Genomic DNA, 15371 nt, shown 5'->3' with positions numbered 1-15371 from the left:
AATAGAGAAGTAATAGAGAAAATGGAGTAATAGAGAAGTGGGTTGCGAGAATTCACTGTGGTCATTTTCAACAACTGAGAATTGCAATAAATGTGAAGCCAACGGAAGTATTTTCAGAATGGGATTTCATTTTCAGAATGTGTCTTCCTATATATTCCCTAGAAGGTTCTGCATTCCAACTGGTTGAACAGGCATGAAAGCTAAAGATGTGTAATGCCCAGAACATTCTAAGCTATAGTTTCCCGCCCTCACCACAACTGGGCAGAGTTCCAAGCCCATCAGGCAGCCATACGCCTACTATCAGCTGACGAGTATCACAGCGGTCTCATGTCTAATTATACACAGAGAGAGAGAGAGGGAGAGAGAGGGAAGGAGAGAGGGATGGGGAGAGAGAGAGATGGAGAGAAAGTCAGAAACCAGAAAGAAGGGTTGTGAAAGGGAAAGAAGGAGGGAGAGGGAGTCAAGACTGAGCTAGAAACGGAGAAAGAGACAGAGCAACAGAGAGGAAGTGAGGGAAGGAGGGAAGGAGAGGGCACAGCAAATCTGGTAGATATGTTGAGAGGGCTAGAGATAGTGGGGGTGTAAAAGAGAGTGGGAGGAAAAAGAGAGAGTGCGTCTGTCTGATAGACATAGTGAGGCTGTCTGGATGTTCCCATTCACTCTGCAGCATGCTGTACTAAAGACTCACACCTTAACCAGAAGAGAGAGAGAGGTAAGGTGTCAGCTGTTCAGATGTATCTTGGGAATGTGATAATATGTGTGTAAGTGTGTAGGAGGAAGGTATTCATCTCCTTTGTAGTCATTAGATGTGCATGGTATTCCTTTATGTTACGGTTGAAGTGGTAAAAACTCAATAGCAATAATATTGCATCAGTGATAAAGTGCATCTAACCCATCTAGATCATTAGGCTTCTCATCAGTCAGAACTTACACAACACGATATGACCAGTTATGTTTGGGGTGTAATTTGTAACTTGGAAATGTGTTGCTTGAGAAAAAGAGCTCTGCACATAATGATAACAATACCAAAAGAAAAGTATGTTTCAGGACTTTCACAGCAATTACTGTTCCACTACAAGTAACACACTGTATGAAGATTGCATTTGCATAGTCGTAGTATGACATGCACAGCAAGGTGAGGTCAATTGATACCCTTAATAGGTTATACTACCAGTCTGCTACTCTGAGTTTTTGCCCAATGATTGGCCTCTGTCAGTACAGCCCTCTGTGTAAGGAATGTTTCTCAATTTGAGGGTGTATTCTGTCCCATTCTTATGAGGTCATCTAGTCTGTACACACAATGGAAGGTATGATCCAAGCTATACTTCCAAGACATGTCTGTTAGTCAGAGTGAAAGAGCATCATTCAGCAATCAAGGGAGCTGGTGACTGCTCTGCGGTGGTGTGATGACACCATTCAGGCCTTGGCTTTAGCTTTGCATAAGATTGCACCGTAAAGTCTTGCTCTGTTTTCTTCTATCACTTCTCTTCAGGCTTTCGGTCAAATCATTTAAATAAAGAGCATGTCGATTTGAATAGGTAAACTACTGGCAAGCGTGTGCATTGTGAAATATCTTTATGGTATGAGCTGTACATAGGAAATGCAAGGTTAAGCTACATTTCTATATAAGGTCATTATTTTGATACAATATTGAGAAGTATAACAGTTTTATCTGCATGTATTTTGCTCAGATTCACATGAATACATTATGCATTTTGTTGCCGTGCTGCATAGTAGGTCAGCTACAGCGAAATGAATAACTCCTGTTGATGGTAAAATCAATGACATCCCATGTATGAAGATCATTGGGTAAGAGTGTGATATATTATTCAGACAAAGTAGATTATATTTGTCATTAGTGTTGGAAAGCACAACACAGCACCCCTGTGCAACACCTCCCCTCATCTACACTGTTCCCACAGTATGCACAGTAATATACTGTGTTACCATAGTAACTTCTTCCTAAGTAGATCCAGTTAAAGTTTAGTGTTCTAGTGAGCCAGACTTCAGCTGTCAATCACACTCTCAATGCAGCAGTCCGTGGTTTGAAAGGCTCTAATTTGGAGGCAATGGAGAAATTAGTGATGAGATTTCAAGGGCACAGTCACCATCTGTAACTCCATAGGGGTCTAAGAGAGACAGGGAGAACTGGCAGAGAAAGACCATGTCTATCACTGATGTAGCAAATGTTAAAGAGAGAGGGAGAGTAGGGAGAAAAAGAGGGATATGAGAGAGAGAGGGCGTTGTGAGAGTGCACAATGAAATATCGTTTATGAAATGCATCATCAAAAGTCACATGACTATAAGCTGAAAAGCCTGTAATACAAGGCTATGAAATGTATAAAATTATCTTGGTGTCCCTTCCTCTTGGGCTTTTGACATAAGGATGAGAGTTAAATTATAATTTATGTCAAACAAACACCTTCCTGTCTTTTTTCAGATTGGATCATTGAGACTGAGAACACCTTTGACCGCTCTGTCAGTGATGATTCACCAGAGAGTAACGGGATCCCTTAGGGTGCCTCTTTCACATGAGGCCTATGTGACTTAACCTCTCCACAACAACCTGTAGGCCAGGGAACTGAAGTGTCAGTATATGTGACGGCTGTGTGAACCAATGAGCACCACACTAACCCCAGAGACCGGCCTAGGCAGAGAGAGTCTCCCACCCAAGAAGAGGGACCCCAGACCAGGCCTCTCAGAGCAGCCTCCTGCTGTCACGTTCAAGGTCCCCTTCCCCTACAAGAGCCATAATGAAGTCAAGCCCTACAATGCATCTTACTCAGACCTGCTCCCTCCTACACCTGCATCTGTGCCCCCGCTATACCAGCCCTGGACCCAGTCCCCCACCACAGCCTCCACCACCAGAGTCAACCCCTATCTCCCCTCTCCTGTCAATGACAGCTATGGCTGGGCTGAGTGGAAGGAGCACTATTACAGAGGTTGGGCTGCAGTGCCTTCAGGGTGGGAAGTTCCCTACATTCTCCATCACCCCTCAGAATACCCACGCCACCCCTCTATCTGCAGACACATGGTCTTGCCTACAGAGGAGCCCAGTGGGGTGGAAGCAGGGTACAGATGGCACCTTAATAAAAAAGTGAGGGAGAAGTTAAGTCCACACACCACACAGCAAAGCAGACAGAGCGGCCCATATATGAGAAGAAGGAAACAGGGGGGCCACCAGCCACGACCCAGCTCAGGGACAGGTTCTGCCCCACTGAACACTGCTCTATCTCCTACCGCCAACAGGAACCTACACCACCACCCTGAACTGGTATACACAAACCTCTCCACAGCCCCTAAGTACCATGCTTCAGGGCAAAGTCCTTTGGAGTTTGAGGCACAATCTTCCATAAGACCATCACTTATTGATCAATCAACAGAGAAATATTGGACCATGGGAGTAACAGAAAAAGTATGTGTGCCTCCACATCTCTCCTCCCATCACTCTTCCTACCCTTCCACCTCTTCTGACCAGCTGCCCTGGTTGCTCCCTCACTTTGCGGCAGGCTCTTTAATCGAGCTCAAAGATGGGCGGCTGAGGAGGGTTGAGGATTTGCAGACAGAAGACTTCCTAATCGGCGCGGAGGCTTGTCCAGAGCTGCGTCTGAGCTGCTGCACTGTGCAGCACATCTCCCCCTCCACAGCCCCCTCCCTCTCCCGCCTCCTCATCCTCCTACACGAGGAACACTCTCAGGTGAGCTGGGTCTGAGCCTACTACATCATTACATCACATGAGCTCATGTCAGTGTGTTTGTCATTGTATGCTTGTCTACTGACATTTCCATAATTTATAACATGGAATTCAATATACAATATATCATAAATATTTGCAAATAGTATAACTCTGGATGAGTCTAACCCTAAAGAAAATGAAATACATTCCTGCAGTATCCCTCATTATGACACTACATCAATGCCAATCCCCAATTTCAGAACACTAACACCACTTTAGTAGACAAACAGAGGTACTACATTGTGACTGTAACAGTATTTTTTCCCACAGGAGTTCCTGGATGTGTATGTGGAGTACCCGTTCTTTGTACGTGGGCGTGGCTGGTCCTCCTGCTGTCCCCAGAGAACAGCCCGTCTTTGTGGCCTCCGCTGCCACCAACTTAGTGTGGGTGACGTCTGCCTGGCTCTCATACCCACATCACCCTCCGTTCCCCCACCTACCCAACCCCAGCGTCCTGGCACCTCAGCTAAAGGGCCTAAGCCCCTGCAAACATCCTGCCCCCAGGCTCCTCTTCCCCCTGCTCCAGATAGGCCAAAAGCAGGGCAGAGAGGGGGGTTGGAACCAGCACGGAAGAGGCGTTGGTCAGCCCCTGAGCTGCGTGGCCCAGGCACCAACTGCCCGGACTGATAAACACCACTACCATATGGAAAGGGAGCCAGCAAAGTCTAACTTTTGTTTTATTATCTTTATCTCAACCTCACACTCTTTCCATCCCTGTCTTCGTGGCTGTCTTTTTCTAATTTCTGCTTGTCTTTTTTATATAAAGGTTTATTATGATCAAGGAGGAAAGAAATATAGATTTGACTCTCAGGATTCTGGATCCTAAGCAGAGTACAATTGCAGGTATTGGTCTAAAAGCCATGGATTATCAGGGATGTGAGAGAGAATATATCAGGCACAATATATTACCTTGACCCAACTCTAGAATTGCAATTTTAAAGGAGTCACCCAATATTATTAAAACTTGAAAACATAAACACTCCTAATTTTATCAATGAGATCATTCAGGGGAAATACATGTCATTCTATGCTACCTCTATATTAGCAACTTTTATTGACAGAACTGATTTCTGTATGTAGAACAGTGAATGTTGAAGTAGGCCCCAGTGAGTGTGAATGGCTCCCTGTGTGCTGTATAGCTGACAGTTGTTGGCATTACATGATGCACTAGATCCCCTTCATTGGTATCCGGTCTGTTCTTTTACCTCAACTTTTGCTACAGTTTGACAATCCTTTATGTTCTGAAATTCTAACTGAAATATTTCTGTTGATGAAGAATAAAACATGTTAAAGGGCTCTATTCAATCCGTATGGCGGAAATTCAGCGTTACAGCGTGATAAACATTTCAAATGGAATGTTCTGTGGAAGCAGAGACTGTATTCACGGTAAATGTATTAGGACAGCGACACCATTTTTGTTGTTTTGGCTCTTTATTCAAGCACTTTGGATTTGAAATGAGTAGAAGGTTAAAGTGCAGACTGTCAGCTTTAAATTGAGGGTATTTTCATTCATATCTGGTGAACCATTAAGAAATTACAGTGCTTTTTGTACATAGTCCCCCATTTTAGGGGACCAAAATTATCGGTCAAATTCACTTATACAGTATGTGTATTAAAGTAGTAAAAAGTTAAGTATTTGGTCCCATATTCATAGAACACAATGACTACATCAAGCTTGTTACTCTGAAAATGTGTTTAATGCATTTCCTGTCTGTTTTGATTGTGTTTTAGATTAGTTTGTGACCAATAGAAATGAATGGTAAATAATGTATTGTGTCATTTTGGAGTAACTTTTATTGTAAATAAGAATATAGTATTTTCTAAACACTTCTAAATTCATGGGGATGCTACCATGATTACGGATAATCCTGAATGAATCAAGAATAATGATGAGTGAGAAAGTAACAGACGCACAAATATTATACCCCCCCCCCAAAAAAAATATCTGCCGTTATTGTAATTGTGAGAGGTTAGCATGTCTTGGGGGTATGACATTTCTAGCACGCAATCTGTAACGCTTCGGCAATACAGACTGAATAGAGTCCTAAAGTAGGCTACATTTACTATATTTTACCTCACCAGCTGATGTTTACAATATTTATATACATATGCTTATAGAGCCTATGATAGATTATACATAAACCATCAACGTCTTCAGTTACCATGTTTTGGTTGTCAGTGTGTGAGAGAAGGCTTTTCTGGCCAAGTGATATAAATGTATTACATCTGCTATGCCTATGAGAGTTTCTGTGCAATTTGCTGCTGTAATCTGACATTTAGTTTTTACAGAAAATATGGCCTCGATCGCCCACCTGCAGGTCTGGAAGGACATCAAAAGGAAGCTGGAACAGAATGATAGCTCAGAGTTCTCTTGTGGGCAAAACCAATGGCATCTCTGGGACCACATGCCTTTCTTGTGCTGTGCAGAGCTTGGTGATATATGTCTGTGCCTCCTCCTCCAGGAAACTCAACCCAAAAGGGCATACTCTATCAATCCCACACAGTCTCGTATTAACCGTCAGCTCTGCCATCTCTCACAGCAGCAGCCTCTGAATCTGCACACAGACAGCCAGATGTCTTACACCTGACCTCTGCTCCGCAAAATACATAATCACCTACATGCCGTTCAAAGGAAAAACAGACAGCCATTTTGTTCTCATCGAAATCAAAGTAAACCCAGCTGTTTGTGGAAAAAAATGAACTATGCTGTAAAGAAGAAACGTGTCAAAGTAAACCCATTTCAGAGACTGTCTAATGCAATCAGATGCAGCAGTTTTACCCAGCAATTGTTTTACACAGAGGCGCTGGGTGCACACAGCAGAACTGTCCAAACTGGATTTATCTTGTTCAAAGGCACATCTTAAAATGTCTACTCATGGATAAACAAGCAATTGCTAAATTCTTAATTCTGCTCCGTTTTGGAGCATCTTTAGAATTTCATTTGAGTCTCATGCCTCTATCCAGGGGGACATCTTTTTGTATTCATCAATACTTTCCTTTCTTTGTTCACTTAAGAAAAATGAGATTATAAATAAATGGATGACAGTTCAGTGTCTGTGATGTTTCATTCCTCCACGGTACTGACTGGGAATTCTATTGCGCTCTCTAGATGAGTAGCCTTGTCCCTATCTTTAATGCACCATGTAGTGGAGACAATCCAGATGCCAAAGATCTTCTTCGTAGTTGGGCTAGAGCAGTATGCCTCTACTGCTAGGGCAGTATTCCTCTACTGCTAGGGCAGTATGGCTCTACTGCTAGGGCAGTATGTCTCTACTGCTAAGGCAGTATTGATAGTACTTGTCAGTTTGCAGCCAATAATAAAGGCAGTTGGTCTTCCTGCCAGTCCTGAAGCAGCAGGTCCTTATAGATCCGGCAATAAATGAGTTTTGCTGCATAATCCCCATTTCCTCCCCTTCCTCCTCTTCCTCCACCAGCCCCAGTGTATCCTGAGAAAGGGAAGTCTAATGGTGGTCAGTGACAACCGCAGGCTCTGACCACCATGTTCCGGTACTTCTTCAGAATGACATTGGAGCTGTCGTCAAAGTAGAGGACAGAGATGCCGTGGAGCTGGGTGGGGGCACAGCAGGGTTTGGGCACTGTCTCTGGGTTTATGAAGTGGACCTGAGAGGGGGGAGGGGGGGGGGGGTAGAATAGAGCACTGTTATTAGAAATATTTAAGTGTGGGGTAAAATGTGCATTGATACTTTTGCAGTTTTCTATACAGGGTGCAGGACATCAAAGAGTGCTTTGATAAAAAAATGATGATAATAATAATAATTTACAATTTAAAGTAAAGACTCTACAGTGAAACCCTGAGAAAATGCCATATTCAACCCCCTCAGTAATGTATATGATAATATGAAAGCTACAAATATTCTTACCAGAGTCTGCACAATGGCATGATTGGTGGCATTCATGTAGGAGTTCAGGGGAAAAGAGCATTCGCCCTGGCAGTAGTACGCTGCATAGCCCTCTGGTGCAATGATCCAGTCCTGAGGGGACAATTGAAAAAATTAATTTCTCATAACAACATCCAACAAATGGGAGATGGAGATAATGTCATATTGAATATATTCAAGTCATACTCCTATCTAAGTGGGTGAATAGAGAAAGAAGAGGGGGTGCTCAGATCATTACCGTACAGAACAGAGATATCAGGACCTGGTGTGATAGAAGGAGTCGTAGTACTGTACCTGCCATCCCAGATCTCTGAAGCTGACATACAGCTCATGCTTCTTACAGCCCTGTTTCGGGTCTGTGCTGAGGGTCTCTGAAGACAAAGGGAGAAATTAACAGCATACAGATTAATCAGCACAATCAACTGTGATCACTGTTACTTAAACACTATAATAGAGGTGTTCCTAGTAAAATATTATTCATAGCCTGAAAATGAAGTTTACAAGTCTATAAAATGTTGACTGACTCATTAACCTCCAAGTGGGTAATTTGTGTACCTGCTGCAGCCTCAGCAACCTTCAGTGCGTCCTGGGCATTCCTGGGGTTTTTAGAGCGGTTGGGGTTGCGCCCCTTGTGGCCGTGGGCAGAGCGGACGCTGCGGAGACGAACCTCAGTTCCCTTAAAGAAGGCCACCATAAAGGGCTGCTTGTCCTGTAGCCCACTGCCCCACACCAGCCCTACTAGCCTGGGGTTCACACTCTGGCCTGTAGAGGGAGACAGAAATATATTAACATGTCAGTCCAGATAACATGTTGATATTTTTAAATTCAATGTTATGTGGTTGGTGTACCAGCCCTAGAGATCTACCTCTGTTGGACCAGCGGCCATTCAGTACTCTTATAACTTGTGACAGTGACTCACCATCCATGCTCTCTAGAGCTAGCTGCAGGCCCAAGTTCTGGTCCAGGTTCACTACCCACTGGTTACTGGTGGCTGTGATGTCAAACACCAGCCAGCCTTCCTCTATAGCCCACACCACACGCGTGTCCAGCAGGAACAGGTCCTCCTCACTGAGGGGCACATTGACTACTAACATTAGATACACAGCACATAAAGTCTCAGTTAGATACACAACAAAGAGTTACAGACCTAGGAAGTGTGTTCTTCTAAATTCTAACATCAGTTGCCTCAAGTCTGGAAATACGTATATATAGTATATGCATTTCAAACCATTCTCCTCAGTGGCAGTTTGGGATGCTGCTATGTAGTGCAGTATGTACAATTAAAGTAGTTATATAAAAGTTGATCTAGATAGCTGATACATATTCCAATAAATAGCAGAGACAGAAGAGACTAGCCACCCGGAGAGAACCCAGGATACAGTAAATCCAAAACAAGAGACGACATGCAGTGTCGATCTAACCCCACCGATAGCCATTATTAAAAGAGGTATCTTTATCACAGATGAAAATTCCCAGACTGATTGAAGCAGATATCACAGCTCTGGGGCAGATCTCACAGACAATGGATTTGTTTACAGATTGAGTTTCAGGCCCCCAGGCCCACAACACAGACTGTTTCTTTTTCTTGCCGCCTTGTTGTCTGTATGGAAGGCATGTGTGTCTCTGAATGACAATGGTGTTGTTCTTAGCACCGACATAGCCTCACTGTCACCTCTGTGGGACAGGCCATGCCTACACATGACTGGGCTCTGATGTCACCTAGCAGGACAAGCTGTGTGTGTGTGTGTGTGTGTGTGTGTGTGTGTGTGTGTGTGTGTGTGTGTGTGTGTGTGTGTGTGTGTGTGTATGTGTATGTGTGTGTGTTTTTTCTAGGTGGCCAAATCAAACTGTTGTTCACTACAATCTACTGCAAAGATAGCCTGCAGAGTTCTGTCCTACTATCCAGGTCTGTACCCAAACAATTTGAACTTCTACTTTTAAAAATCCACCTCTCTAAAAACAAGTCTCTCACCGTTGCCGCCTGCTATAGACCACCCTCTGCCCCCAGCTGTGCTCTGGACACCATTTGTGAACTGATTACCCCCCATCTATCTTCAGAGCTCGTGCTGCTAGGCGACCTAAACTGGAACATGCTTAACACCCCAGCCATCCTACAATCTAAACTTGATGCCCTCAATCTCACACAAATTATCAATGAACCTACCAGGTACCTCCCCAAAGCCTTAAACACGGGCACCCTCATAGATATCATCCTAACCAACTTCCCCTCTAAATACACCTCTGCTGTCTTCAACCAAGATCTCAGCGATCACTGCCTCATTGCCTGCATCCGTAATGGGTCAGCGGTCAAACGACCTCCTCTCATCACTGTAAAACGCTCCCTGAAACACTTCAGCGAGCAGGCCTTTCTAATCGACCTGGCCGGGGTATCCTGGAAGGATATTGACCTCATCCCGTCAGTAGAGGATGCCTGGATATTTTTTTTAAATGCCTTCCTAACCATCTTAAATAAACATGCCCCATTCAAGAAATTTAGAACCAGGAACAGATATAGCCCTTGGTTCTCCCCAGACCTGACTGCCCTTAACCAACACAAAAACATCCTATGGCGTTCTGCATTAGCATCGAACAGCCCCCGTGATATGCAGCTGTTCAGGGAAGCTAGAAACCATTACACACAGGCAGTTAGAAAAGCCAAGGCTATCTTTTTCAAGCAGAAATTTGCTTCTTGCAACACTAACTCAAAAAAGTTCTGGGACACTGTAAAGTCCATGGAGAATAAGAACACCTCCTCCCAGCTGCCCACTGCACTGAAGATAGGAAACACTGTCACCACTGATAAATCCACAATAATTGAAAATTTCAATAAGCATTTTTCTACTGCTGGCCATGCTTTCCACCTGGCTACTCCTACCCCTGTCAACAGCACTGCACCCCCAACAGCAACTCGCCCAAGCCTTCCCCATTTCTCCTTCTCCCAAATCCATTCAGCTGATGTTCTGAAAGAGCTGCAAAATCTGGACCCCTACAAATCAGCCGGGCTAGACAATCTGGACCCTTTCTTTCTAAAATGATCTGCCGAAATTGTTGCCACCCCTATTACTAGCCTGTTCAACCTCTCGTTCGTGTCGTCTGAGATTCCCAAAGATTGGAAAGCAGCTGCGGTCATCCCCCTCTTCAAAGGGGGGGACACTCTTGACCCAAACTGCTACAGACCTATATCTATCCTACCATGCCTTTCTAAGGTCTTCGAAAGCCAAGTCAACAAACAGATTACCGACCATTTCGAATCTCACCATACCTTCTCAGCTATGCAATCTGGTTTCAGAGCTGATCATGGGTGCACCTCAGCCACGCTCAAGGTCCTAAACGATATCTTAACCGCCATCGATAAGAAACATTACTGTGCAGCCGTATTCATTGATCTGGCCAAGGCTTTCGACTCTGTCAATCACCACATCCTCATCGGCAGACTCAACAGCCTTGGTTTCTCAAATGATTGCCTCGCCTGGTTCACCAACTACTTCTCTGATAGAGTTCAGTGTGTCAAATCGGAGGGTCTGTTGTCCGGACCTCTGGCAGTCTCTATGGGGGTGCCACAGGGTTCAATTCTTGGACCGACTCTCTTCTCTGTATACATCAATGAGGTCGCTCTTGCTGCTGGTGAGTCTCTGATCCACCTCTACGCAGACGACACCATTCTGTATACTTCCGGCCCTTCTTTGGACACTGTGTTAACAACCCTCCAGGCAAGCTTAAATGCCATACAACTCTCCTTCCGTGGCCTCCAATTGCTCTTAAATACAAGTAAAACTAAATGCATGCTCTTCAACCGATCGCTACCTGCACCTACCCGCCTGTCCAACATCACTACTCTGGACGGCTCTGACTTAGAATACGTGGACAACTACAAATACTTAGGTGTCTGGTTAGACTGTAAACTCTCCTTCCAGACCCATATCAAACGTCTCCAATCCAAAGTTAAATCTAGAATTGGCTTCCTATTTCGCAACAAAGCATCCTTCACTCATGCTGCCAAACATACCCTTGTAAAACTGACCATCCTACCAATCCTCGACTTTGGCGATGTCATTTACAAAATAGCCTCCAATACCCTACTCAACAAATTGGATGCAGTCTATCACAGTGCAATCCGTTTTGTCACCAAAGCCCCATATACTACCCACCATTGCGACCTGTACGCTCTCGTTGGCTGGCCCTCGCTTCATACTCGTCGCCAAACCCACTGGCTCCATGTCATCTACAAGACCCTGCTAGGTAAAGTCCCCCCTTATCTCAGCTCGCTGGTCACCATAGCATCTCCCACCTGTAGCACACGCTCCAGCAGGTATATCTCTCTAGTCACCCCCAAAACCAATTCTTTCTTTGGCCGCCTCTCTTTCCAGTTCTCTGCTGCCAATGACTGGAACGAACTACAAAAATCTCTGAAACTGGAAACACTTATCTCCTTCACTAGCTTTAAGCACCAACTGTCAGAGCAGTTCACAGATTACTGCACCTGTACATAGCCCACCTACAATTTAGCCCAAACAACTACCTCTTTCCCAACTGTATTTAATTAATTTATTTATTTTGCTCCTTTGCACCCCATTATTTTTATTTCTACTTTGCACATTCTTCCATTGCAAAACTACCATTTCAGTGTTTTACTTGCTATATTGTATTTACCTTGCCACCATGGCCTTTTTTGCCTTTACCTCCCTTCTCACCTCATTTGCTCACATCGTATATAGACTTGTTTATACTGTATTATTGACTGTATGTTTGTTTTACTCCATGTGTAACTCTGTGTCGTTGTATCTGTCGAACTGCTTTGCTTTATCTTGGCCAGGTCGCAATTGTAAATGAGAACTTGTTCTCAACTTGCCTACCTGGTTAAATAAAGGTGAAAATAAAAATAAAAAAAAACAATCATGACGGATAGTGTGGCCAAAAAGAGAGGGGTTGGGTGTAGGGAGGGGAGGGGAGGGTTGCTAGGTATTAGAGAATGGGGATTAAGTGAATGATGGCGGAGTGGGGAGTGAGGGTGGTGTTTGAGGGGGTGTTCTATATGGTCAAGGTGGGTCTCTGCAGTTTTAGGGAGTAGTATACAGTTTTATAAGGCCACACACATAAAGATGAATGGAAGAGGTGTCACCTGTCAGGGGGCTCCTGTAGCACCTGGTACACGTTCACATGGAAGGTCTCATTCTCATAGTGTTCTCCGATATAGTCCTTGTAGATTCTGAACTCTGCAGCGGAGACAGCTTCTCCCTCTGGGATATGGGACAAGTCAAAGCGGAATTCCCTGTTGCGCCGAGAAGACAGGACGTTCTGATCCAGCTCAACTGTTGAGAGGGGATAGTGGGAGAAAAGAGGTTACTCACTACCCATACCAACTGATCCCGGATCCGCTTTTTCCAACAGCTAACCTCATCCTTTAAAAGCTGCACAACTAACACAACGAACACTGACCCTGGAGGGTTAAAGGCACATCCCTTTTCTCCCCATATTCCCTGGTCTGTTGAAACAGTGGGGGGTGCATGTGTACCAACACACTCAGTGCTGTGAATACACTCAGATCAGCAGCCAGGTGGTGGTTTAATTCTGCCAAAAAATGTTGCTGAATCAAAGTCTTCTGATCCACATTGCTCCGCCCACATCTCAGAAGCAGTGTGTATAAAATAGGAAACTCCTGCTTCCATGAGGGAGCTGATTGATCTTAACATCAGTCTGCATAAAGCGCCAATTGGGGGGGGGGGGGGCTCCATGTTTAAATTACACACGTGCTGACCACAAGAAAAGCTTAAAGCGATGCCAGAAAAACCACAGCAGCCAATCCAATGCCCATACATACACCCTGCAGAAACTCTATGATTCTAATGTCATAATCCTCAAAATGTTATCCATAATCCACCATAGGAGAATACATTTAACCACTATACATGATACATGAAGTACTATATTCTAGAGGGGAATGATAAGAGTATTTATGTGAATGGTCTTTCTGAGACTAGGCTAGGCCTGATATCAGTCCCCCAACTGAGATCCACGGTGTCCCACCCTGCCCTGAAACAGCTGAGCCACTCTCAGAGTTTCCACAATAATGGTGGTGGGGCAGAGCCAAAGATTTCCTGAAGGTTTCCAGCGCTGTGTTTTTACAGCGTTACCCAATGTGTTTGTCCTTGGAAAGCTTAGTGGAGGTCTCTTGAGCAACGGGGGACTTCCCACACTGGAGGTGTGCAGAGTGGAGCGATGATTACCCATCTTAAACACATCCTGCCCACTAGCAGCCCCCATGACATCATATGTCTGTCTCACTGGTGCCTTGGTATTGTTTCAGTACCGAACACACACACACACACACACACACACACACACACACACAACTTAATGCAGCACACATGCACCCAACGCCTTAAAGCCCAGAAAACAACTTTTAACCACACACACACACCGTAAAGAGCATTCTGAACCATGCAAGTCATTTGTTAAACGATGGAAAGAAACCAGGGCGTTTTTATGAAGGCAATAATTGCTCGTAAGGTCTTGGTGTGTTTACGTTAGGGACCATTAGCTCCAGAGATCAGCCCTCAGATATGCAAACTTCTCTCTGTGAGGCATTTCAACACTTTTCTTAGCTCATGACACAGGGTTCAACGTGCGGCGCTGGCGTGGCACAATCGATAGATAGCCTGTTTGTTTATAATGAATCATTTTCAGCTGCCAATCAAAATGTATGGGTGAAGTTAATGAATATCCTACATCAGAGGCAAAACTAAAACCTAGAAAATCTACTTGGTATAAAATAAAGTAAGCTGGAATACAATGAAAATGCCTAATGAAAAAACACTTTCTTAATCAGATGTCTAAAATAACCCATTTCACAGCACCTATCCGGTGGTGTATGTGACAATAAAACATGTTATTGTAACCGCGTCTTTAAAAAAATGGAAACCATATTTAAAGAAGGGATTCAAAAATTATTAGAGGAATTATACAACTTTGAGTATCGAGAACAAATACCCTGCATGAGTCGCTTATTTCCTCCCCAAATCAGATTACTATGACAGTCAGGTTTCAATTTAGCCTGTTGGGTTCACAAACCTGTTACAAGTCAAACTTTGACCATACAGCACCATCTTCTTAATTTCATTTCACATGGAGCAATGTGAAAGATAACTGATAAGCCTGTCTCTTATTCCCATATGCGGCAGGTGTGTTCTCATGGAAGCAAGAACATCCCAAAGACATCTGTGTCTGCCTATGGCAGAGTCCCAACAAGAGGAACTAGCAGTACAGGAATGCAGGTCAACTAAGTCCAACCAGGAACCATGCAGTCAGGTTATAGTCATATTGGTTCAGCAGTGTAAAGTCAGACTTGAGCTCTCCACTCAACAGTATGGCTATAGCTCCATTATAACGACACAGATGTGCAGACAAGCTACAGATGTGTGCGGTCAAACTGCAGCTGAATAGTCAGATGTGTTGCATAGTCATGGAAATTAATACATATTGATAGTGGGCAGACTGGATGGTGGTTGGGGATTCTAACAGTCCTGACTCTATGTGGGGAAATGGTATACAGTGGGGCAAAAAAGTATTTAGTCAGCCACCAATTGTGCAAGTTCTCCCACTTAAAAAGATGAGAGAGGCCTGTAATTTTCATCATAGGTACACTTCAAGTATGACAGACTAAATTAGAAAACAAATCCAGAAAATCACATTGTAGGATTTGTAATGAATTTATTTGCAAATTATGGTGGAAAATAAGT

General features: G+C 44.1%; 2 protein-coding genes across 3 annotated transcripts in view; one reads left to right on the top strand and one right to left on the bottom strand.

The window, feature by feature from the left end:
- The first annotated feature begins 280 nt into the window (after window positions 1–280).
- LOC110494535 (uncharacterized) lies at window positions 281–6784 on the top strand. The gene is made up of 3 exons (XM_021569671.3): window positions 281–712; window positions 2441–3697; window positions 4007–6784. The coding sequence occupies exons 2-3, from the start codon at window positions 2618–2620 to the stop codon at window positions 4361–4363; spliced, it is 1437 nt and encodes a 478-aa protein (XP_021425346.3). The 5' UTR covers window positions 281–712; window positions 2441–2617; the 3' UTR covers window positions 4364–6784.
- The window catches only part of LOC110494536 (bone morphogenetic protein 7), an 82556-nt gene continuing 72333 nt past the window's right edge, over window positions 5149–15371 (bottom strand). For both annotated transcript variants that reach the window (XM_090206006.1, XM_021569672.3), the window contains exons 2-7: window positions 12755–12944; window positions 8555–8703; window positions 8191–8397; window positions 7930–8006; window positions 7618–7728; window positions 5149–7357 (exon numbers count right to left, since the gene is read on the bottom strand). In XM_090206006.1, coding sequence (XP_090062132.1) covers window positions 7208–7357; window positions 7618–7728; window positions 7930–8006; window positions 8191–8397; window positions 8555–8703; window positions 12755–12944 — 884 coding nt within the window. In that variant the 3' untranslated portion in view covers window positions 5149–7207. The remainder of the gene's footprint in view (window positions 7358–7617; window positions 7729–7929; window positions 8007–8190; window positions 8398–8554; window positions 8704–12754; window positions 12945–15371) is intronic.

Source organism: Oncorhynchus mykiss, chromosome 17 (genome assembly GCF_057628025.1).
Source record: "Oncorhynchus mykiss isolate SJ-2025 chromosome 17, ASM5762802v1, whole genome shotgun sequence".
In the NCBI taxonomy this organism is placed as follows: domain Eukaryota; kingdom Metazoa; phylum Chordata; class Actinopteri; order Salmoniformes; family Salmonidae; genus Oncorhynchus; species Oncorhynchus mykiss.
The sequence above is the reverse complement of the archived record's forward strand: the minus strand, read 5'-3'. Positions and strand labels throughout refer to the sequence as shown.